This window comes from Podarcis tiliguerta (assembly GCF_965153285.1).
Source record: "Podarcis tiliguerta genome assembly, chromosome: 5".
NCBI classification, from domain to species: Eukaryota; Metazoa; Chordata; class Lepidosauria; order Squamata; family Lacertidae; genus Podarcis; species Podarcis tiliguerta.
Genome location: NC_139538.1, coordinates 46,802,930 through 46,828,079, shown reverse-complemented (window position 1 = coordinate 46,828,079; position 25,150 = coordinate 46,802,930). Strand labels below are relative to the sequence as shown.

The window sequence follows — 25,150 nt, the reverse complement described above, 5'->3', positions numbered from 1 at the left end:
ACTTGTACTTTGACGTGCTAGGTTGGCAGGAGCAGGGACCGAACAATGGGAGCTCACCCCGTTGCAGGGATCCAAACCGCCGACCTTCTGATCGGCAAGCCCTAGGCTCTGTGGTTTAACCCACAGCACCACCCGCATCCCACCAAACCCCTTACGTTCCTCCTAACCCCAGACAGGGGTGCTTTCCAGGCATTCAAAGCAACTGCTTGCAAGGGAAGCAGAGATAGCATCCAGCTTACCTGTCCCTCCCTGGAGACCAAAGTAGCTTGCTTTTCTCTGTCAAACCCCAACTCATACACACATGTAGTGTGACACCAAAAAGGCCCGGGCACATGACAGGAAAATTCCCTGTAGGTCTGGCAGAAATACACAGAAGACCCCAACATCCATGTCTGGCAACAATCTGCGGGACCTTTGAGGAAAAGCAAGTGAGCCAAAGCAAAATGGACCTTCATCTGCTTAGAACACACAAACGGTTGTTAGGCATGTGCTACAGAAAGTATAGGCTGGGATAAGAAGCTCTGTGGCACTCCAGAAGTAGTCGAACTACGGCTGCCACCACTCCTAACCACTAGCCGTGCCGGTCTGGGCTGATGGGAGTTGGAAATTCATCAAGATCTGGAGAGCAGAGGTTTCTCCCATCTTTAGTGCATAGGGCTGCAACCGAATCCCTTTCAAATTGCTTCACAATTTAAAGCGCTGTGAAAGCGCCATATGAAGAAGAACTCATGTATTGCTGTGGCTCTGGGAAATCTGTGTTCAAGTCCCAACTCAAGTCATGAGCCTAGGTAACTTGTTCCTTAGGCACCTGACAACTGTGCATGTATGTTTAAATAAATAATTTTTAAAAGTTAAAATTGAAAGCGTGATATCCAACATAAATCATACTCAGTGTAGACTCACTGAGGTCAATAGACAAGAAACACAAGTTGGATACCATCCAGTGACTTTGCACCAATCAGTTAGATCCAGAGAAGGTTCGTCCAATGAAGGAGTTTCTTCTTACAGCTTCTCTGTTTATCTGTTTATCCCCACACAGTTGCTGAGAGATAAAAATGGAATAAATCCACATATATTGCCTTGAACTTCTTGAGGGAGCAATGGAAAATATACACATCACTGATGGGAGCAAGGCCCACAGATCAGTTTTGTACTGTGTGAAAAGGTAGAGATCTTGGCTTATTCTCAAAAGTTTCTGCATGTTAGTCTCATGGTGTTTCCCATGAATGTGATGTGGAATGCAACTGTGCTAATTATAACACCAAGATTAACCTAATGGTGCTAAAAATAAGCTGAAAATAAAAAAGGACTGCTATGGAAATAGTTGATCGTGTATCCTGTGCCCTCATTCTGGTTAATCCCATTATAGTCACTCCTCTTTAGAAGCCATTCAACACAGGTGTGTGTGTGTTTTCAAAAACACCATGGCCTTCAAATGTGTTATTTGTCAACAATCCAAGAGTGCTGAACCAAAATTGTGCCTACATTTGGAAATTATTTTTCCATTTCAGAAAATGCCAGATCCAGAAATTCTAAAGGAGCTCCAAATCTTGCTCATCTTGAATTTCAGCAGTCACAATGTCTTAAATCCTACAAATGCCAATTGTTTTCCATCAATGCTGGTCCTTTACAAATCAGTTGTAATTTCTAGAATTTCTTTTGTCCATTAAGTAATCAAATGTGCAAGGAAGTTACTGTTTTGGATCCTTGAGCTCGGAGGGAAAATTCTACATGCAACACTTTGAAGTCACTCTTTAAAATGAGCAGAGCATAATTTCTAGTGAACCCTTTCTTGATCAGCTTTCACCAGGTTATATAACTTTGCCTGGTAACCAAATGGTATATAGCAAAAGGGCTCAGATTCATATAGCAAGGTTAGTTATAGTCCTGGTAGGAAACCAAGCCTTCCTGTTAATATCTCACAGGCCCAGTTGCTTAGACGCCTAATCTGCAAATGTCTGCCTTGGAATGGGTTAGATTCAAGCCTGCAAGGAATGAAAAAAATACTCAAGAAGGGTGGGAAACACGTTGAATCATATAGTTCTTGCAGTGGAAATAAAGGACAAAACAATATCTCCTGGGAGAAAGCCACAGTGCCTTGTGAACAAGACTAGAATAATTAACATTTCACCTGACATTAAACCATTTTTACATGATTAATAACTAAATACCAGCAGACCTCCACAGGAGTTTCCAAGAGACGATTTGGGGTGGGGGGCACACACACCAAAAATTGGGACCATATTGGAACTCCAGTTAACACAGTCCACTACCAAATGCGTTTTCTATTAAAAGGAACAAATGGCTCACAGTATGGTAGTGATCAGGTGACACAATTTCCCCCCATAAAGATAGGTGTTACGGCTTCCTGAATTTCCAAAATACCATACTCTAAGAGATACAAGAAATACTAATATTGCTTCATTCTGTTATCCCCAAGCCACACAGAGGACACACAACTTGGCCTAGCGCATTCCTGAGTACAGCTGCGATTTCCTTTCACCTGTCACGCTCATGTTAATGCTTACTATAAAGTACCACTCCACTGCTGCCAAGAACGAGTGGCTGCATCCAGGGATGTGTGGTTCAGGCACTGCTTGCTCCACATGGCTCTTTTCTTTGGACAGTCGAGCGACTCTGGGAAGGTCTATTTGCAGAACTTCTGAAGAAGCCCTTTGGATGCTAAGCATAGCCACAAATCTCTACATATGTGGCGCTTCAAAGTGTTTCTCACAAATCTAGCTCGCACAGAGTTACGTTGTTTCTGAAAACCATGCAATTTACAAGGGGTGGTTAATCTTACGTTAAAGCAAAGAAAACAAAGATTCCCAAGGTGATGATTTCTTCCGCCATGCCTACATGGTGCAACAGTGGGACCGCAGTGTGCACACAGCCCTGCCTGTAGCATGTGACTTGTCTCACTCACTGGGGCCACATGAACTGAAGGTATATTTCTGCAATGCACCTGCTCTCTTTCTGTGGATTACTCTAGTCTGGACTGTACACAGGTAGCAGAGGTTAGGTCCTATCTGGACTGGATTAGGTGGCTTCCGGAAATCTTCTACCTCCAATCTGATACAGGTAGAGACGTTGGGCAACTTCTTCGCCACTACATTGCAGTGGTGGCAGTAGCATTATTTGGCAATATGCTCTTTTGTTTGCAGCCATGAAAGGCACAGGAATCCCTTTCCAAATGGAATTTGGCAACCCCAGCAGTAAATTGGGATATACTATATGAGACTTGGGAGTCCAACACTATCTGGAAGGCCACCGATTCTACACCTCTGATCTAAACAACACATCTTCCAAAAAGCAAGGCCTACCAACATCAACTGAAGGTTATGTACTTTCCCGAAAACTTTTTCCTTTGCAAATGTCTATTTTCAGCCCAAACCTACCCCCCCTTTCTAAGCTTTTACACAGATTGTTGGGGAGAAATTGCATATTCCATCAAAAGAAACACCAGATTCTTCCTGGAGGCGCATTATTACAGAGGCTGATATCTCTGCTCTGCTGTATGGGGTGGCTCAAGATCTTGGCTTTTGAATCCACTCAGATTCCAAAATGTCACCTATCCTCTACACCATGCATGTTCAAAATCCTTTTCGGAGGCCTAATCCAGCCCCCGTGACAGTTTAATCCGCCCCTGTGGCAGTTTATTCCTCGGGGTCAAATCCTAAAAAAACTCAATAACTTCAATCCTTAAAAAATCTTAACAACTTAGGGGTAAAATTGTAAAAAAAAAGCTTAACTTTAATCTTAAAAAAAGTTCAACAACTTTGGTCAGTCCTCACGCATGTTCACTTCATCAAATCTGGCCCTCTTTGAAAAAAGTTTGGGCACCCCTGCTCTACACATTCTTTCTCAAGAAAACATGTAGCCTAATAAGCCAATTTTTCTAGTCGTCAACAGTTTAGAAAGGGTCAGCTAGAGAACACTGCACATTTCCTAAGAGAGTAATATTACCTAGAATATACTACAGGGACATGCTGTTCCCTCAGATCTGCTTTCCTACTTCTCCAGGCATCAAGGGAACAAAGTTGTTTGCTTTGGGGGGGAGGAGGAGCATGTGCGCCACTCACTTGCCAAAACCAGTGTTTTCGTCCCATTATCATACACCCAAGCCAGAGTGTTATGTCGTTTTCACAAAGTCTTCCTACTAGCAGCTTTGATCCTGTATTATGATTTCCCAGGGGCCTCTTGTTTACCAGATATTCTGAATCTGTAATCACAGGGGTTCCCCCCCCCCATCTCTATTGTGCTCAATGGAGCTCACCAGAATCCATATAAGAAAGGGTGAATATAGAGCATTATTCATGACATTTCTTTTCCACCTTTATTTCAAGGAGGAGGTCAAGGCATACATGAATCCCTCTTATTTCTTTCTCACAAAAAGTCTATGAAACAGGTTAGACTTGAGTTAATGGGTGGAGTTGCCAGTTCAGTGGAACTTCCCCTTCCTTCCGCCTTCCTCCCTCTCCTCTCCCTGCACCTGCTAAATCTAATATGTGAGGTTCTTCCAACACTCCACAGAGGATTTGAGGAGCTTGCAAGGAACTTGCCAGGAGAGGAGAGGGGGAAAGTTCGGTTGCAGAAGTGGAAATCCTTGCACCAAAGGAACAAGTGCAAATAAACAAATAAAATAAGTTACTTTTGTGCAGTTTAGAATAAGCAGAGCATAGGCACACTGCAAATAACTCCAGTAAGTGAGTCAAAAATAAAAACTTCAACTCCTGACAATCTAAATCAGGAGAATTTTCTGTTCCATTTCAAATATAACTCTTAGAAGTCTGCATTTTCCACTAGATTCTGCTTAGGCAGCAACCTTCTTCCTAAGCATTAAGGTGATTTTAATTTAGATGATTTTATTTAGGCTGCTGCTGTTTTCAGAGCATCTGGTTTTAATCTGCTGCTGGTTATCAGGATTTTTGGGGCTATTTTTATGTTGGTCTATACACTGTTTTAAAGGCTTGATTAGTCTGTAGTTGCTACTTGCAGGCTGCTGCAATTTGTGTTTTATGTCCTATTATTAGAGTTGTGTTTTTATTTTTGTATACCGCCTAGAGAAAAATATCCTGTAAGGCAGCTGTGAAAATATGTATTTTTACATAAGTAGTACTTTTTTGCTTTAGCACCTAAATGTTGTGTACAAATTTTCTGTGACACATACCTGCTGTAAAATAAACATCCTTGCCTTACAATATGCGTTTTTCCTACACAAATTTATTACTGCCCAATTAGAACATGCAGGGCAAACTGCATCATATGAAAAGAGGTGATTGTATGATGTCACAGAAGCTAGAAATTAATTTGAATTGTTTAAAAGAAACAAATGTTGATTGCAAGAGACTAAAAAAAGAAGTTACTTCCACCTAGGTGTGACTAGATGAATGAATTTGGGTATAGATAACAACTACATATAACCTTACAGATTTTAACACATGTTAAAGGTAAAACTGGATACTTTTGAGAAGGAATGGTTTCACTTTCTTTTCACCAGTAGTAGAATAAGAGAATGCAATCCTAAACCCACTTACTGGGGACCAGGCCCCATTTGAACACAGCAGGACTTAGTTCAGAGTAAGCATGTATAGGATTGCACTATTAATAAACAATGTAATTCATCAACTCTGCACTGTACAGAGGTTATATTACATTTCTTACATTTTCTGTTAATTTATTTATTAAAAAAAGCTTGGAAACACCAAACATATAGCTGCAACTCCTTTTTTGAAGGAGTGTAGCAGAGTTGGTTTGAAATCTTCATACAGTTCTGTAACTCATTCTGTTTTCTGGGAACCCAATAACCTATTTTTGTCAGGAGATTTCAGTTTGTGGAGCGATTCATGGAATGCCGCTACTTATTTTTCTGTAACATTTCCCAAAGATTGTTTTGCATGCCTCTTTGTACTGCAGCACAAAATCTAGAAGCCAGTGTGGTGCAGTGGTTAGTGTATCAGACCAGGAAGACCCTGGTTCAAACTTTCTAGGGGTGACATTGAGCCTGTTATTCTTGCTCAGCTTAGTCTACCCTCACTGAGATGCTGTGAGGATAAAGTGGAGAAATAACCAAATGCACCATCCCGAGGTCCTTGGGGGAAAGGCAGGCTAAAAATGGATCCACAAATAAACAGGTTTTTAGACTTCAAGAATGGTGGGTGCCAAATAACTCTTGACTGTTGAACAAGCCTTGAAGCCAAAAATGTCGTATTACGGAATCAGATGGGAATATTTTGATCCTAAGAGTTTGAAAAGAAAATGCTATGGGAATACAGATATTGCAAGCACACAAAACACCCACTACTATAGCATGAAGGAAGTTATGAAACTTCCCAAAGCTCTCTTCCCAAAGAGATTTGGCGTATGCCTGCAGATTTGACCTTCTAAGGCACGGGATCAAAGCCAGTAATGAAACGCAGAAGTAAACAGGTGAAGCTTTCCAAGGCAGGAAAATGTTAGCTGCTAAATTTCTGCATTTCAGACCTATCATTAGCAGTACAGAAGCCAGGCCAGTTCAAAATGGTGGGAACCTTAGCTTTGAGGGAAGCACTATGCATCTGAGAAGGCTGCCAGGAATGTTGAACAGGGTACAAGGCTGTTGCGGAATCTCTTAAGGGACATATTTGTCAATTTCAGTAGCAGCACTAATACTGCCTAAACATAATCAGATTATACCTCCCTGCCCTCAAAGAGTATATGTTTGTTGCTTGGTATTGGATGCAGAGTATCTAATATAGAAGCAGAACAATAGGCCCTCTGCCATAGCCAAACTACCATGGTATAAACCACATCAGATCTCCAAGATTGTGAAGGTACCACGGAGGGAAGAAAGAATCCTGCTCCAAAGACTGAATCAAGTGTTAGCACACACCCTTTATGAACAGGGGGGTGGGGAACCCTCAAATGATATAACAAGCCTTTATAAATAATATCTCTCCAAAGCAGTTATGGTTTCCTCCATTTCCTTCCCCAGGCTGACTCAAAATAGCTCCTATTAAAAGCTTCTCCCTTTGTAAAGCACAGTTGTGGCACTGTTTCTTCACACCCACAACTATTATTTAGTGGTTTGACCGCACGGACTATAAATGACACACTATGGATAGGTCTGGGGAAATGGTGCTGCTGGCAGAATACTTAAGCGTCATAGGAAATGTCCTCCCCCCCACCCCCATAACAGAAAATGGAATCGAGTTTAGTATCTGTGCAATTCTACTTCACAATCCGCCTCACCAGATATGTTAGGGCAAGTTCGTACATGCATGTTCATCATTCAGTGACTGCAGCACCAGCAGATAATTTGCTTATGTGAAACAGCCCCATGAGACCGAACACCCCAGAAAGAGATTTCATATCACCCAACATCCACTCCTAATAACGAGGGCAGTTTAGTGAATGACCATAGGCTAGTGCAGTATTGAGCAGCGTATAGAGATGCCCCAACAAAATGAGTGACAGGAGGCTTTGGCTTAAACATTTTGGCCCGTAGCTGGGATGATGATGTAAACTGCACCTCCAGGTTCCTCCAAGTTGAATGATCACAAGACTGGAACCTTTGAAACATGGGTGGAGGTGGCGGGAGGGAGAGAGAGAGAGATTATGTGTAGAAATATCAGCGTTTTCTGCTGTTGCTCATTCTGTGGAATGCCCTTCCCTCTGCCCTTAGTTGCTTCAGACGTTTTGTAAATACTTCCTTTTGTCCAGGTTTTGTCTGATCCGTAAGACTGGACACAGATTTATGTCTACAAATAAATCTGTTTTATTGGCTTTTATATGTTTCTATATTGTTTTATTGGTTTAGGCTGTATTTTGTTTTAATGGATATTGGTTTCATATTGTACATAATGATCTAGTTGAGATTCCTGCATTGAAGACGGTTGGTCTAGATGGCCCTTGGTCATCTATAATTCTACACCGCTTAGTGATATTTTTTTTAAAAAAAAGATCAAGTGGTTTAGAAATGCCTTTTAAATAAACAGGAGATCATGAAAAGCAAGGTTGAAATGGATCACCAACAAAAAAGGGCTGAGGGTGGTTTTCTTGTGATGTGTACTTTTCGCTTTTATGCTACGGCCCTTGGTTCTTAAGTTTTTGCAAGTTGCCCAGAGACTCTTTTTTACTGAGCAACTAATATGTAAAATAATACAAAAAAACCTGGTAGAAGTTTCCAATACACAATTCGAATTCTACAGTCAAAACGTATCATGAAAATGAAGCTTTGCTTCATTGCAAATGGCTCCTTTTCCTTGTGCTGAAAGTGGGAATGTTGGCGGAAAGAAAGTGAAGAGCTGAACAAAAGGAGCATCAGACAGTGACGTTGAAGAACAAAAGCAGATGGGGAAAAAGAAGAGATCCTGGACATCTGCAGAAATAAAAATATTTATGTTCCTCCTGTTGCACACACCTAAATATATGAATCTCAATGTATTGTTGACTGTGGTTGTAGGAGACATGGGAAGGGGGAGGGGTGCCACACACCCCTTTGTCAAGAATAGCGTAACATGAGGATTGATTTTCAGACATGACGTTCACTGCATAGCTTTGGTTAAGCAGCTATGCCAGTGTGATGAACCTGACAAAATTATTGCAAGATGAGGAGGGGATGCGGGCTAAGTTATAACCTGCTTTGACATGGAACAGAAATTAAATAGTACTATTAGTAACAGGCACTAATAAGGTTTGGATCTAAACTGAGTCATGCCTGGAATAACCAATTGCTTGACTCAGTACGGTACATGACTCAGTACAGATTCACCCCATATGACAGTCTACCCACAGAAACAAATTAATTCTTTTCAAAGTGTTGAGAATATAGAAAATCATTTCTCAAGATTAGCTCCAATATCTGTATCGTACAAAGCAGGGTCTGTTGCTCAAGGTCTTCATAACACAACAATTATTAGTATGCTGTTGTATAAAACATTATAAGTATAAGCTAAAGCTACACTTAGTGATTAGCTTGATTTATACTGAAGTTTTTGCTTTCCTAAAAATACTTCAGGTGTAATTCAATAATCAAGCTCTGGACTTATCACTGAATGCAGCTTTGGAAATGGCTGCTCCAAGGATTTTAAGTCAATCCTTGTTCTTAGGATACACCATTTCTGAGATACCACCTACTTCTGTCTATGCATCCATCCATCCATCCGATCTGCCTTAAAAAGGAAGGAATTCTGCATCAAGTTTCAAGAGCCAAACAAAACCACTCAGCCTACCTAACCTTTCTAAATCCAAAATTTCAAAAGGGAAAAAAAAATGCTTTGGTGCATGGACATGAGGTGGCGCAAATATTTCCATGAACCTGCCAATTCTGGTGCAGAAATGCTCAGAAGTGAGAAGATAGGCACTTACGAAACAATGGTAGCAAACAAGCATGTTCACTCTTTGGGGTTAACAATATGCAATGTACTCCCTTAATTTGATCCAGCTTTTTAAAAATGGGCATTATATGCCACTACCTGTTAGCATCACCAAACTTGATTTCCGCCCCCCCATCATTTTAAAAGTTTTTGTACATAGTCTGCACCGTTCCTTCAAAGCTGCACTTCGGCTGCAAGTGTATCTCATTTCCCTAACACGGTATTAATATTTTAAATGGGTGTCTGCACAGAAAGATACCAAACTTTATGGATATCATAGCAACCAGCATACCATATAAAATTGACTTATCACCTGCATGCTATTATCAGAATTCATGCATCTGTGAATGTCTGTATATTTACTGTATATTTATCATGTTCACAAACATTCATGATTTTATTTATCAGAACAGCTACCGTATTTTTTGCTCTATAAGACTCACTTTTTCCCTCCTAAAAAGCAAGGGCAAATGTGTGTGCGTCTTATGGAGCGAATGCAGGCTGCGCAGCTATCCCAGAAGCCAGAACAGCAAGAGGGATTGCTGATTTCACTGCGAAACGATCCCTCTTGCTGTTCTGGCTTCTGAGATTCAGAATATTTTTTTCCATGTTTTCCTCCTCCAAAAACTAGGTGCGTCTTGTGGTCTGGTGCGTCTTATAGAGCGAAAAATACGGTATGTGCATATTCTTTGCTTGGGTTATCTTCCTGCTATGTAGGAAAGAATGAGATAGTTAAGGAACATAAGTTGTTTATGTTCTAAAGCACTCCTGATAGGTTGGCAAAATTATGCTCTTATTACCTCATCTTCTCTTCGCCAGAACTTCCCAAGTGGTTTCTGTGTGGTGATGCTCATGGGTCTATGGAGCAATGCGATGTGCAACAAACAAGCTGCTCCATCAGAATCCCTTGCCTGAACAAACCTAAACATGAGCTGGAAATCCAGACCCAGTGGTTGGCTCAGGTGATATCTCTGAGATCTGGCTCGTTCCCATATTCCTGGGCACTGACGTTTATATGCAGTACCTGCCACTGATCCAGTATCTTAAGTAAATAATACGTAAAGCCCTGCATTGAAGAAATGCAGTGGCCTCAGCTCTAATAATGCAAAGAAAGTAAACATGTACAATTCCTGAATGGATAGAACACATTCTTGTTGCAGAATGTAGTTATTCAGCTCATAGATGTGGGGCTTACATTCCCTACATATTAATAGCTTGTTATAAATCTATAATTCTTTCCCTGTAACTAAACTGTTGGCTCATTGCCCCCTTTACCTTGCCACAGGCAATGACACAAATCCAAGTTATGAAGAAAAGAGAGAAAAACTGAATTGTCAACAGTTTCAATATCAGATTTGAATGCAAGAGCATGCACAATTATAGTCACAGTAAGAGAATGCACAGGTTTTAGGGGACTGAAGGTAACTACTGTTCTTATTGGAAAAAACCATTAAACATGCCACAAATCCATTAAACACTAACATACCATCATTTCAAGGATGTCTTTACTTTGTTCTTGAAATGATTTCTGGAATTGCAGCACTGCAAACTCTTGATTTTATTTTAAGTTCCTTGAATCTTGGCAGGCCTCATTCTACCCCAAAACTCGTTCCCCAGGCATGGAGTGGTTTTTGAAGCACCCAATGGAATGTGCGTAACCCCTGTTTAATCATGCATCTCTAAGCACAAAATGAGCTAAGCCACAAAGCAGTAGCACACCAGCCCGAAAATATTATCTTATTTCTAAAATCCATTTTCTCCATATAGTATAGCTTTCCAACCACATTTTCTAAGCTTCTCTTGAGTGGAATTAACTAGGCCTGAAGCTGCTTGAGATTCGGACAAGTCAATTTCAACACTCCATTTACCTGCCTGAACATACTTCTAATCAGGAATCGGGATGGGAAGGGAGTCTTATTCCTTTCTATAATGTTTGTAGTGTGCACTCATCAAGCTGCAGCTGCTGTATCAGTTACTGCCTTTGTAGCAACAGGGGAAACAACTCTTGTGGTTGGGAAACAACAACAGCACAGATTTCAAGGAAGGCAAAGCAGTCACGTGGCTAAAGAACCAGACTACCATCCCGAAACTTGCAGGCAAGTTTCCTTTCCACACTGGATGTCCACCTTCAGTCCAACAGACTTTAGACATAACCTAATCCAAGGCTATTCGGCCCATCTTAAAAGCAACTTGCAGTAGGAGACAGCAAAGTGGGATGGCACACTCACCTGACCTCCAGTCAATTGCATCACTGCGGCTTGCCAGGAAGGGGAAGGGCAAGGCTGGTACAGTGCAAAGATGCCAGTAGGAGCACTGGTTTGGCAAGAAATCCATTTCTTGCTCTCTTGGGCCAAATGGTTAAGTAGGTGTAGTAATATATAATCCTTCCACCCATTCAAGCACCCAACTTTCAGGATTATAATGCCACCAGTTTCCGCAGATCCCACTACCTTTGTGGAAAACACAGCTAAGACTTCAGGTCTGTAACATAAACAGATCCTCCAGGATCTCATCAAGCAATGACAGAAAAGGGTTTTTCTTTCTTTTGCATCTCTTGAGCATTCCTCTGAAACCACTTGTTCCAGAATTTACAAATTTTTAAGGTGCCACCAGACATATATGCATTTGAGGACGTTCGACTGATATAATGGCCAGTGACTCAAGTTATCTTTCCTTGCCCCTCACCTCATACTTCAGTGGGCTCTTGTAACTTTACCTCAGGGTGCTGCATGTACATTTTGCTTCTTTAGAAATGTAGAATCAATTTTAAAACAATTAAACAATATTTCAGGGAGGAGGGAAGAAATGGCTTAGTGGCGTTACCGGTGTCTATAAACAAATCAGTGTTACACACTGCCAGTTTCTGCTGTAACAAAACTGGTTTCCACAAAACAAGACAGGGAACAAAATAAGGTTGTATATTTTAAAAAGTGCTTTGTCCACTCCCATAGCAGGCTTACCACGCAAATTATGTACTTTTGTTATGCACGCTTCCTTTACAAAAGGAGATTCACCATTTAGAAGTGCTCTGATTCACCTCCAAAATGAAACATTCATCACAGCTAGTCAAATACGTGAGGATAAAAATGGCTTGCTCCTGCATTATCAATCATTTATACAGCAGTATTTCATTTTCAAAGTGTTTTACAATAATTATTTTGCTTATCAACTCAAGAAACGTCTGAACAAGGTCACAACAATTCCCTTTTGCACGTGGGGGCTTGGGGCTGAGAGGCAGCCAGTCCCCAAGGTTATCCAGAATGTATAAGGCTGACTAGACGTGAATCTAGATTTTCCCAGAACCACATTTCAACTCTCTGGCAGCAGAGGTGCTGACAGCTCATACCTAAAGCTACCACTTTCATCAAAGGGAAGAGGCTTTACTGTGTATCAGGTGGGCACAGCTATTCCAACATATAAATGATAACATCACACGCAGATTTTCCCAAAGTGCACACTATACAGAGAAGCAAGGAAGAATTTACCGAGGGGTAAATTCATCCAGTGAGGGGACAACTTGAGAAAACAGATATGTTATTAAGGGAGACAAAACTTGTACACAGCCAAGTCCTAGAACCTGAAACTAAAGAACCTGAAATTAAACTACACACATTCTAGTTTTTAAAAGTGCACTATGTACTCAGAATGTACTATGGATACCAATAAATACACATACATTTATTCTGAATAGGGTACCAGAAAATCAAAGCCCTTAGGTTCTTCCATGCAAAACTTTAAAATAGTCATACATCACTCGCAAATTTAAGCTATAATTTGCAAGATCCAAATTGCTGGGTAAAATTCAGGGTCTTTTCTTTCTAAAAGAAAGAAAGCACACTGCTACAAGTCTATTAAGAACTGAACATAACAGAAGAATAAGATTTGCGTCTAGCACTTTCTCTTACAAGTTATTAATATGAAGTACTGGAAATAAATGCGTGCAGATTTTACCATACACTTAGGAATATGATATAAATGAATGTGAAATACTTGATCTAGTTTTCCTGAGTTTATTTACAAAACGAGTCAGGGAGGTTAAGGTCAGGATTGTTCTGTTTGGTATTCTCACACACAGTGGCAGCAACAGTGAATTATGTCTGGGTCCAAATGGAACTTCAGCTGAAAGATGGGATATAAATATTTTAAATACGTGCACACGTTTCAAAAATGTGCAGGTTGTGGGTGGAGAGACTATTAAAACACATCTCACAGATTTGACTCACAGCTTAAACGAAGCTGCACACTTTGGAAAAGTGCAGAAAGCAAGCACTGGGGAAATATTTGTCCCAAGAATTTATAAAAAGTGCCGCCAATGGACATAGTCTCAGCTTGTTTACTGAAGTGAGCAGGCCCACTTGAAGCAATCTTGTAGAATTTCAAGGAGGGGGGCAGAGAGATTAGCAAGTGAGTTAGAATGCTAATAGAAAAAAGCACCATCTGGCTTCCAGCCAGAAACCAGTGAAGCCAGTTGAGTGTAAAACAGAGAGGGGTGGATGGGATGGATATGGTACACAGCCCAAAGCTAGCTGCCCATGCAACAGAGGCATCTAGGAAAAGCAAATAGGGCTATGAACAATACTGAATCCAAGCTGGTAGAGCAGGCGTGAGAAGCCAACGATGGTTTACAAACCCAATCTAAAGCAAACCATGGTTAACATTAAGCTCAGCGCAGACATCATGCTACACAGTGGTTAACGCAAAGAAGAGGGATGTTAGCAAAGCTTATGATTTCTGTGCCTATGTTTTTAAAAGCCACACCTGCCTGACCAGAAGGGGTTAAAATAAAATTTAAACACCACACCAGACAAGCACCCACTTGCAGACAAAGGGGGAAGAAACTGAGTCAGGGACCTAATAGTGGACAATTTTGAAAATTACAGGGTATGTCAATAATGGAGATAACAGGGGGATTCAAAAAGGAAATAATCTCCACAAGGGGGTGGGGGGAGAATAGAGAAAGAAGCAAAAAGGAGCAACTGCCTGCAACAAAGCCATTAGATTCAGGGCTTTTATCTTTGCCAATGTTAAGTCTGCAGACAGTTGCAGACTTAAAGACGCTACAGATAGAGAGCAATGAAAATCTGAAGGTGAAGCAATCCTTTTGTTTGCCTTGGAGCCCAGAAGGAGATTTCTCCACTAGCATTAAAACACACTGTCTGGTTCTCAGGTGACTGTTTTAGCTACTTCTACTTTTAGCTGCACCAGAAGGGTGTCCATTAAATTTTGTTGGCATAAACGGCTTGAGAAAAGGGACACAAGCCAGAGAACCCTGCCACCGCCCTCTCCCCCAAACACCCTGCACCTCACTACCTGCTGCCTATTTCCTTGTGCTCTTCAGGTGTTGAGCCAATCACTATCCTGCTAGTGGCCTACTGATATCCTTGTAAGCATCCAACATATAAAAACACAGAATGCATTTCAAGTGAAGGCAAAAGTTACTCCTCAAGCAAAATGCCACCAACCCAAAAGCAGCACTTTGCTCCAGTGATAAAGCTGTGGGAACCTACAGTGAACCCAGACTGCTTTCTCAATAGCTGAGCATGACTGGAATAGGGCGCAAAGTATTGCTCCAAAGCATTAGGGCAACGTTGGATGCCAGTGTTCAGGAGTAGGGTGAAGGAGGTTATTCATTGAAAGCAAGATGGAAGATAAGTCTGAGAAGACTAGTCATCTCCAAACCTGCTCTGAGCTTTTACAGTTAGAAGTTCTGAAGGCTGAAAGTCGAGATTAAATTCTCTAAAGCTCCTTCACAAACACAGAACAGTGCAAGAACCACATAACATGATCCTCTGCTGTTGCAAGAGAGGATGTTTGTGTATATCACAGCCATATGGATGGGGCCACCTGCATGGAACTTTCCCTAATCTAACCCTTGCGAAAAGGGAGCTGGCAGGTGGGAAAGATCAAAGAGACCGGACCCAGCTCTGTGACTGCAATATTTACGTGGAAACATGGAATCATACCTCAGGGAACTGCTCCCATTTTACTGTGTTCGCTTCCTCCCTCCCCCTCACACACACGTAATGGAGGGACAGCGTATAACGAAACCAAAAACGGGCAAAACTAATTTTAAAAGCGTCCCAAGTTCAATGCTGCTGACATAACACAAAAGAGAATAAAGAACACACACTGGGGATTTTTAGCTCTTGTTGTGAAGGGCAAAGGAAATAAAACAAGAAGAGTTTAAGAAAGTAAACAATACATGATGTGAGGTTCCTGAATGGCAGCATGCTCAGCTTTGCAGCTCTCTAGCTGTACTAGGTTGGCAGAAACTTCTCCCCACATTACATATTTCAGTCTTCCTGCCCTGGCTCCAACCCACTGACAGGAAACCGAAACACAGCATACAGCAACTTGGCTCGTAATAGGGATCTATAAATTGCAATGCACTGTGACTATGTGTTTCTTAAATGCACGAAATAGCGGACAGTTTTCTTCCCCACCCCTCCCAAGGAGATGTCCAAATTTAACAAGGCTACTATGTTCCTCGTGATAAATCTAAATTCTACACCATTAGGACTCCTATACAGTGGTACCTCGCGTTACGAACTTAATTCGTTCCGGAGTTCCGTTCTTAACCTGAAACTGTTCTTAACCTGAGGTGCGCTTTTGCTAATGTGGCCTCCCGCTGCTTCCGTTCTCAAACTGGGGCAAAGTTCACAACCCAAGGTAACTACTTCCAGGTTAGCGGAGTTTGTAATCCGAAGCGTTTGTAACCCAAGGTACCACTGGAAGTCCTTTGGGGCGATAAAGATACTGACCAAAGGGCATTATTTAGGCATACCCACAAAAAGCTAAAATTGTAACTATTCCCCCCAGTAGCTTTTAGGAATACATCATGAAGTCAAAATCTCAGAAATATCCTGTGCTAGTTATCATAGTTTAGCACTCTTATGCTGCTAAAGTATCTTGGGAACTGTAGTATGTTAAGGAGGCTGAAAGTTGTTCAGAGACCCCTTGGCAGAGGTACAATTGCATAGGAACCATGACTGCTAAGGTGGCGCAAGAGCGCTTTAAATATATGGTGTGGCATGGATGTGACTTCTGTAAACATTAATATCAGTTCTTTGCAACTTGGGTACTTCCTCCTTTCCTGTGATGTTCCCTTTTTTTGATGAGCAACAGCGTTACAGTACCCCTTCTCTCAATCCATGGCCCGTAGCACCTATTCATTTATTACAGTTATCAGTACCCATTCAGCATACCAGGTTGCTCATTAGCAAGAAAGTTTCATTAATCATACTAGCAATATTTTCCAAAAAAAATAAATCTAATAATTCATCAGGATTCTTCCTACAGAGCAGAAGAGCTTTAGGTGGGGAACACACACACACACAGAGAGAGAGAGAGAGAGAGAGAGAGAGAGAGAGAGAGATACACAGTCCAGCTGATATCTTCCTCATCTGCCTACCTCTTTCCCAAGTCCTCTTTGGGCACTCAAAACAATGCATAAGGGTGAAAACTGTGTAGTAAACAGGGGTGTGACCTGGGGGCCGAGCCTAAAAAGTCAGATAGAGAGGCCTGAAGTTCTCCATGTTTGGGTTCCCATGGAGATTCTGGCTGCATTCAACTGAGCATGCCCAGAAGCCTCCCTTTGTACAAGGGTTCCAATCACAGGGTGGAGTGTATCCAGATTCAACTGAAAATTGTTTAGAGCCCCCTCTGCACTGAACACATGAAGGATCTCTCTCTCTCTCTCTCTCTCTCTCTCTCTCTCTCTCTCACACACACACACACACACATGTCCACTTTAAGCCCACCCCTCTACACCTGAATGCATAAAAAGGGCTCTTGAATCCTTCCCACTGTGGTCGATGGCCCTTTGCAGGCGAGAAAATAAAGCCCAGCTTCTCCCATTTGATTTTGTGCCTATGCATCTGTTGCTCCCTCCCCTCTGTTTTCTTTCAGAACTTGACCTCCTTTGCATTCCCACAGACCTATCGGAATTTCCCCTAGTGTTTTTCCCCCCCTTTCTAAAATCCCCTCCCCCTCACAAAACTATTGGTGCCTCAAAAGCATACAGCTGTGTGCACTTTTAGCATTATCGTTAATTGAAATTGCAAGCTCAGCTCAAGACGACAACAACAACGGGCCCAACCCCCAGCCCTTTGCAGAAGGAAGTAAACATACACAGGAAACCCACAAAGAACAGGCTTGCGATGTCAGGGGACAAGGCAGGACACCAAAACAAAAACTACAAAGCGCTGCTGTGACAGAGGGACGCTGGTGTGCACACAGAACCTTTTGATTTTGTGGAAGCACATTAACTTCTGCTGTTCCAGCCAGAGAGTTGTGGCTGTGTCTTTAGCCAGGATGCTAAGCTGGAGATGCCCCTGCTGCGGGTGGCATGGGGGGAACCCGTTTCAGACCGAGGGTTGGGCTCCAATCTGAGCACCTTACCAGAGGGCCACATGCCGGGGGTGGAGAGGGCCTGAGGCAAAAGTGAGCAAGGCAGCAAAGGTGAAGTTTACCTTTGCACAGGAAGCTAATTTCTACCCACACTCATACAGCCCCCTCTCTATTCTCCACCCAGGCAAGCAAGATACAGAGTACGAGGGCAGGCAAAAGACATTCAGAGGTTGGTGTGGAGAAGCTTTGCCCCTCCAGATGTGACTGAACTCCCATCACCTCGGACCATCATCCAGGTTTGCTGGGGCTGGTGTAGTTGTAGTTCAGCAACATCTGGAGAGCAAAAGGGTTTTCCGCACCTGTTCAAGGAGTTGATGAGGCAGAATTTGTGAAGGGTGTGGCCAACAGCCAGACAGGTGGTTGGGTCTCATTGGAGCACCAGGCCTGAGGTCCCCTCTTCATTATCAGTGGATTTGGAAGGCGGTCTGAGCAAGTCTCCCCTTCCCATGCAAGAGGTTTTCCCTTCCACAGGACCATATCAGCGAGCCTGGGAACAGTGATTCAACCAGCCTCCCTACACCCACCCTCCCCAATCCTGAAGATACGTTTATAAATAGGAAGCCTGGGTACAATGATAGCATCCTGAAAGCAATGCCATAACCCGATCTGCGTGTGAACTAAGTCCCTGTTGTCTCAGTAGTATTTATATTACTCTAACTCCTGTTACAAAGGAGATGAGTCATAGAGTAGAGCTAGCCAAGCAACAAAACTGCATGGCTTGCTGAAAAACTTGGGCTCAAGGATAAGCGGGCTGCATCCTGAAGCACGTTGCAAGAGCACCACTCCAGAGGAGCAATGGCTAGCCAGATTTAAAAGCCATTGGACAATGCCATTTCCCTGCAATAGGCAGGGATTATGACAGGCCTTAACATGTAGTGTCTGAGAAATCCGATACCCTAGCAACCTCATGTATGGACACTGACCCAATCAGATTTCAGTTTGCAAAGAGAAGAGAAACAGTATTTCTTCTGCATACAGATGAGCTGCAAAAATGGGTCACTTCTTTGCATTTCGGGGAGGGTAAGAGAGGTACTTCTTCTTTGCATGGATGTGTGTGTGTGTCTGTGTATGTCTGTGTGTGCACGCTGTTTTGTTCTGTTTTGAAAAAAGCACTCACCTGGTGCAATGTGGCATTTCCAGGCTGCCGGGGCAAACTGAAGGGCTTAACATTTAGACACACTGATAAAAGTTTGCATTTTCAGGAAGACAGTTTATCAGTAACTTACCGGTTCTTTTCTAGTTCGTTGTGCGTAGATCTGGAAGATAAACCAAGAAGAAAAGGATTAGCCATTTTATAACTTCAAGAGCCAGTTCCCCTAAACTGTGAGCAGTTTTTCTCTATTAGTTACAATGGATCAGAGCAGCACATTCAACTATGCACACAAAGAACTACCGTATTTTTCCATGTATAGGACTAGGGTTTTTAACCAAAAAAAAAAAAGGTTTAAAATTGGGGCTCGTCTTATACACTGGTAATGCTGAGGGATGTTTTCTTAATTTGGAGTCCCCCAAAATAGGGGGCGTCTTATAGACGGAAAAATATGGTACTTACTGACCCTACAAGTACAGGTCCTTGATTATTGTTTAAATATTTGGAGCTCTAGATCTTATTATACCAACGGTTTTCAAGGCTTGGGATTTTCATTCATTTCACTTGCTCATTGTTTCAGTCACCACCAGTGCCCTGTATGAAGCAGCGGGGCCCACAGAATCTTAGAGTTATGATACAGCTTACACAGGTTAACTACCACAAGATGAAAACAGAGATCTGGGAGAAAGCCCTGAGTACAGTCATACCTCAGGTTGCGATTGCTGTGGGTTGCGCATTTTTGGGTTACGGATGTGCCGAAACCCGGAAGTACTGGAACGGGTTACTTCTGGGTTTCAGTGCTCGCGCATGCGCAGAAGCGCTAAATCACACTTTGCACATGCGCAGAAGCGCCAAATCGTGTCACGTGCGTGCGAAGACACGGACACTGCAGGTTGCGAACGTACCTCCTGCATGGATCACGTTCGCAACCTGAGGTTCCACTGCACTCATGAGGCTCCTCAGATCATATTTCAGCTCCCACTGATCATCTGTTCACTTCTTCCCGTAAACAAATCAGAAGTTGAAACAGTGGAAGAGACTGCAAAGTTTGTTTTTTATTGGCCTACATCATGGATAACATAATGGAAGCAGGAGACAATGCATGTTTAGATCCCATCAAACTTTATATTATTTAAAGTGCTAACCGTAACCAACAAGATCCTATGACTTAAAAAAAAATTGACATAAAAGAATTTGAGAGCAGCATGTATATTTTATGATAGACTAACTTAAAATAAGAGGTGAGTGGCTTAGAAAAAGAATAGAAAGAAATATCCATTTGTTTGCCAATTGACATCACACTTGGTTGAAGGCCAACTATTTCCTTTTAATATATTAAAAATATTTATAACTCACCCTTCATCTACAGATACTTGGCCAGGGTGCAAAACTTTAAAAACCACCATACAACCAGCACCGAAACCCTCAAAACAAATAGAGGGAGGTAAAAATAACAAAGCAGGCTAATAAGCAACTAAACCATAATATGCCTGGGCAAATAATAGGTTTTGACCTGGTGAAACAATATTGTCAGAGCCAATCTCACTTGAGGGGAGGATATTCCACAAACAGGGTGCCACCACAGAGAAGGCTCTCTTCTGCATCACCACATACCACATCTCCACCAGTGATAGGACATGCTAAAGACACTCCTTGGATCTTAAGAAAGGGGCAGGCTGATATAGGGAGAGGCACTCTATCAACATCTTAAAAAGATCCTTGCAGAGAATCCAAATGACAACAGAATTGACTTCAAAACTACAGTAGTTCCAAACTCAATGGCGATTCCTCTATTAAATCAGAAGCTTCTTAAGAAATAAGGGTAGGGGAACTGGTGAACAGGGCCAACTTTTGCTGGGCAAGTAGAATACACAAAGATTAATCTGAATTACTCACACCTCCAACCTGGAACTGAATGGATGGCTACATGCATAAGCCACTAACTATAATATTGTCAGGAATTTGGTAGCTGGTTCTAAGAAGCACAGTCTCCTATGTTCTGATGGACAGACGCCTGGCTCCTCTCCCACTGTGCAAATTATTACAAAGCCTAGAGCAGAATGCACAAGTGTAAAAAGAAAACCAGCAACATTCAATGAACTTTTTTTTTAGCCTAAAGATGTATGAGCATTTGGAGTAAAATCAAATGTAAAAACAATGGGACCCTATTGTCACATGCTATGCTATCCTTTGAACTGTATTTCAAGCAGCAGCATCTAAAGGTATAGAAATAAAATCTGACACTGTTGTGAACTTACACATTCGAGTAATCTGTGTGTAAATTACTGTGTGTAAATCCAGTGTGTTATTAGTTTTATTTACTGTTATGTTCCTGCAGGAGATGTCTCCCTCTTCCTGGAGACTCCATTAATGGCTCCAAACCCAAAGATATGCAAGGGATTGAATTCCAACATTATAATCAAGACAGTCATGAAGGTTGGCGCTGAAAGAACAAAGTTCGGCCCACCGCTGGGAACAAAATTAAAACAGCAGGCTCTCCCTATTTCTTCTCACACAGGAGACTCTTTATTACTTATCTTCCTTCTATCAGACACCAAAGCTGAGGAGGGTTGCCATTTTTCCATGAAACTGGAAAGTTTATTATGTGATTTATAACCATATTGGCATAAAGTAGTATGAATTTTCCCAGACAAGGAAGGGGGGGTGGAGGGGGGGGACCTCTGCCGCTTCTAAATATATCCTGTCAGACTATTACGACGAACAATCCTTAAAATAGAAAGCATTTTGAAATACATCTAGTGTTCTCCTTGGTAACTTGAGGTATAATCAGAATTCTCTCCTCAGAAATCTTTGCCATTTCTTCCATAGCTTCCTCGTAGTAAGTACACTCATAATTGCCTCTAAACTAAAAATTATAATCATTCAATGGAGTAACATCCTGACTTTCTGTTAGATCGTATACACTCATGTGTTAAGTATTGCCCACGACTGTGACTAAATTGTGCGGTTGCATAACCATCGCTCAGTTGTATGCTAGGCAGAATTTGGCTAACAGTGCACTCTTCTAAGTGTCTTTTTAGAAGTAAGCCCCACTCTCTTGACAGGGTTTACTCCCTGGTAAGTGTATGTGAACAGCAGTCTGAATCCTAGTTAGCGTTTTGTTTTTTTAAGCAGATTGTTATTCCTTATAGATATCCACATGACCACCAGATTAATTCCATTTTTATTTTTATTTTGGTAAAGGCAGAGAAAAGAGCCTCAATACTGTATACAGCATTTACAGAATTTCTGTGAGGCTGAAGGGACGAAATGTTTGCCCAAATGATGATTTTGGTACAGGACATCACAGTTTTTCAAAGTACCAGCCTTATTACATATACACATAACGCTAGCCAGAAGTGGAGCTAAAATCTGATGAGGAAAAGGGATTAGCTGCAGAACAGCACAAACGGTTCCAATTCTTATTATTCTTGTTTACCAGATTTGACTCAATTGCACGCAGTTGTGTTTCCAGACTGGGGCCTTATATCACAAATGGGTCATTCAGATACAATCTCTCTGTGTGAGTATTTGGCTTCCACACACCCCAGTTTTCTCAATCCTGCGTATTCATCGTTTTTCCACCCATGTGGGTTTGTTGCCCCACTTCTACATCACAAACTGCACAAACTTTTTCTATTCAGGACACCTTTTCATAAACAATTCTCAGGAAGTGCACAAATGTTGCAAGCCTTAGTTATCTTGTTTCACAATAAGCAAAAATAGAGACTTGTAGTTTTTGGTTTTTTTGTGGGGGAGGGTGGACATTTCCATTTGTTTGTTTCAAATTTTTAGTACCAAGGTTTTTGCACAAGAGGGATAAATATTTTTATCTAATTTTAAAGCCTAGAAAGTGTGGGGCAAAAGGTAAATGTGGAGGAGCCCATAGTCTCAGAGGTACATACCCCCCCACACACAGTAGAGAGATCTTGAAAAACAGCCTTTCCTAATCAGGTTGCTGAAATTAAATTGTGCCTTCAGCATGTCGCAGTTGGTGGAAATAAGCCCACTCATATTATTTGAGCTACCAGGAAGAAAATGGTTAGATTGTGCTCAACTGGGAAGCAAATGGAAGTATAGGGGTGTTGTGTTATAAGCCACCCACCCAAATCACACACCCCAAAATGCTAACAAGCTTCCATACCAGCTGTAATTGCAGATGTCTTAATGGGCTGCTTTTACTTATCAGATTTTCTATAGTAAGGGGAGATCCATATTATTATTATTACTTTTGAAGCATGGACCAGTATTTTAATGGCAATGATGTCATGTGGAAACTAAAATAAAGAACAAAAACCAAAACCAAGCCTTGCCTACATGAGCAGCACCAATTCCATAATAAACTCCTATCTGGAAGCACTCTTAGTCACAATTCAGCATAATGCTTAGAACCCCCTCAGTAAAGCAAGCTTTATTCCATCATGGTATATTTGCTGAATTTTGTGGCACTGCTCTACACTCTGCTGCCTCCATTTCATAAGGCTATGTGGTTCTTCGATGCTGACCCCTTACTTTAGCACACAGGTGGGAAATGTGGGTCCCACAATAACCCCCTCCCCCCAGCTGTCTGAGAACAAACTGGTACGTTTCTGTCATCCAGGCCATGGCTTCCCCTAAAGAATCATGGGAACTGTAGTTTGCCACTCACTGAGCTACAATTCCCAGCACCCTTAACAACCTAAAGATTCTTTGTGGGCAGTTATGAGCTTTAAATGTACAGTGTGGATGTTCGTCTGTCCGTCTGTCTGTCTCTCCCCCCCCACCCCCACTGAAATCAGAAAGAAATAATTTCATTCGAAATTTGAAATTCAGAGGACTGGTAATTCAAACCTGATGTAGCCATGGGGAAAACTGAAGCAAATCAATCTTTATTCTGGATTATCCAGTCCAGAAGGCATGTCCCTGGCTTTGCCAATCATTAATTCTAGCTCTGTCACTGGCATGGGCAAATGCACACACAGACATGGATCGATTACCTCCCTGCTTCCCCCCCGCCCCAAACACACACTAAGGATTCCTCCTTTTGACAGAAAATAGGCTGCCCAGCATTTGCTATTCCTTATACAAAGTATCAGGCAGTGCAAAGTTAATTAGCGCAGGTCTTTAAGGTAATAGTTGAACAGTCACAAACAGATCTCTTGGGTAAGCCACTCCCCTCCAGCCTGACATAGTCCTAATAGTTGGGTGTAGGCTTAAAATGCTTCATCTTGGAGAAAGGCCCAGTGAATGGTCTGGAAACACCCAATATTGCAGAGTTACCCAAACTAAGCAGATGAGTAACCTGAAGGTCACGGGGCATATTATTATGATTTTAATGAAAAGTAATTTTTAATGTTTTCCAAGAATATTTGTAAAAATTATGGCCATGAGCCATCGTAGATTGCTGGATGTGGATCTCCTTCTGCATAAGGGAGTGGTACGACTGTGGCATGAGCCTTTCTTCTTCTTTTAACTTCAAAAAGAGTCACGTGGATCCAAAGGTGCCCTTCCACTCAAAGCAAGATCGGATCCTACTTGGCAGAACATTTCACAATGAAGTGAAATCCAGAGGTGTTCTTCCATTTGCACAAGATAACGTTCTCTCTTTCCCAACTGGATTTTGTATCTTGAACTGCGCATAGTTTTAAGCCTCTTTACGCATGTCCAAAACACAGTCCAATACAGAGATGGGGAACTTCTGGCTTCTAGTTGTTGCTGGACTACAATTCCCATCATCCTCTGTAACTGTTTGTGCTTGTCTGGGGTTGTTAGGAGCTGCAGTCCAACAACCACCTGGAGGGCCATAAGTTCACCATCCCTGTCCTAACAGCTGCAGTTCCTCAATGGGAAACATTGGCAAGTAAGGTGTTTGAAATCCCCCAAACCCTGCTGCAAAACAAGCTTTGCAACAGAGAAATATTTACTATGCACTGGAGAGCTTCATGTACCCAGTGTACAGGCATGCCGTTGCATAATGCCTTTGCAGCTGCAGGTACTTTGTGCAGCAAGGTCTCCCCTAGTGCTTTGCACAACAGTTTGCAGAACGGCACTAGGGAGCAAACCCATTCTACCCGCCCTTCTTTGTAACCTAACCTACCATCGTCTTTTTTTCCCAAAGTGGATATTACAAAGGAGGAATGTACTTTCACATTTCTAAAACAATTCATACATCAAAGCAGCTAAAGATCTTTTCACATCAAGGCAGCATGCAGAAACATATGAGCAACAGAACAATGAGGCTGTTTCTCTCCCGTCTCCCCATATAAACCCGTGTTGCTGTTGACGTTCCCTGTAAACTGCAAAATCCAGGACATAG

At 41.9% G+C, this 25,150-nt stretch overlaps 1 protein-coding gene and 2 long non-coding RNA genes across 5 annotated transcripts in view; 1 reads left to right on the top strand and 2 right to left on the bottom strand.

Annotated features, from left to right (window-relative positions):
• Positions 1–25,150, bottom strand: part of MXI1 (MAX interactor 1, dimerization protein) — a 78,733-nt gene that overhangs the window by 24,577 nt on the left and 29,006 nt on the right. For all 3 annotated transcript variants that reach the window (XM_083441681.1, XM_083441680.1, XM_083441682.1), the window contains exon 3: positions 18,992–19,021. In XM_083441681.1, the coding sequence (XP_083297807.1) occupies positions 18,992–19,021 (30 nt within the window). The remainder of the gene's footprint in view (positions 1–18,991; positions 19,022–25,150) is intronic.
• LOC310678212 lies at positions 5,102–11,383 on the bottom strand. The gene is made up of 2 exons (XR_014511697.1): positions 10,030–11,383; positions 5,102–9,769 (listed from the first exon to the last, which is right to left on the bottom strand). It is a non-coding gene; the product is annotated as an uncharacterized lncRNA (long non-coding RNA).
• Positions 18,370–21,358, top strand: LOC310678209. The gene is made up of 2 exons (XR_014511694.1): positions 18,370–18,785; positions 21,194–21,358. It is a non-coding gene; the product is annotated as an uncharacterized lncRNA (long non-coding RNA).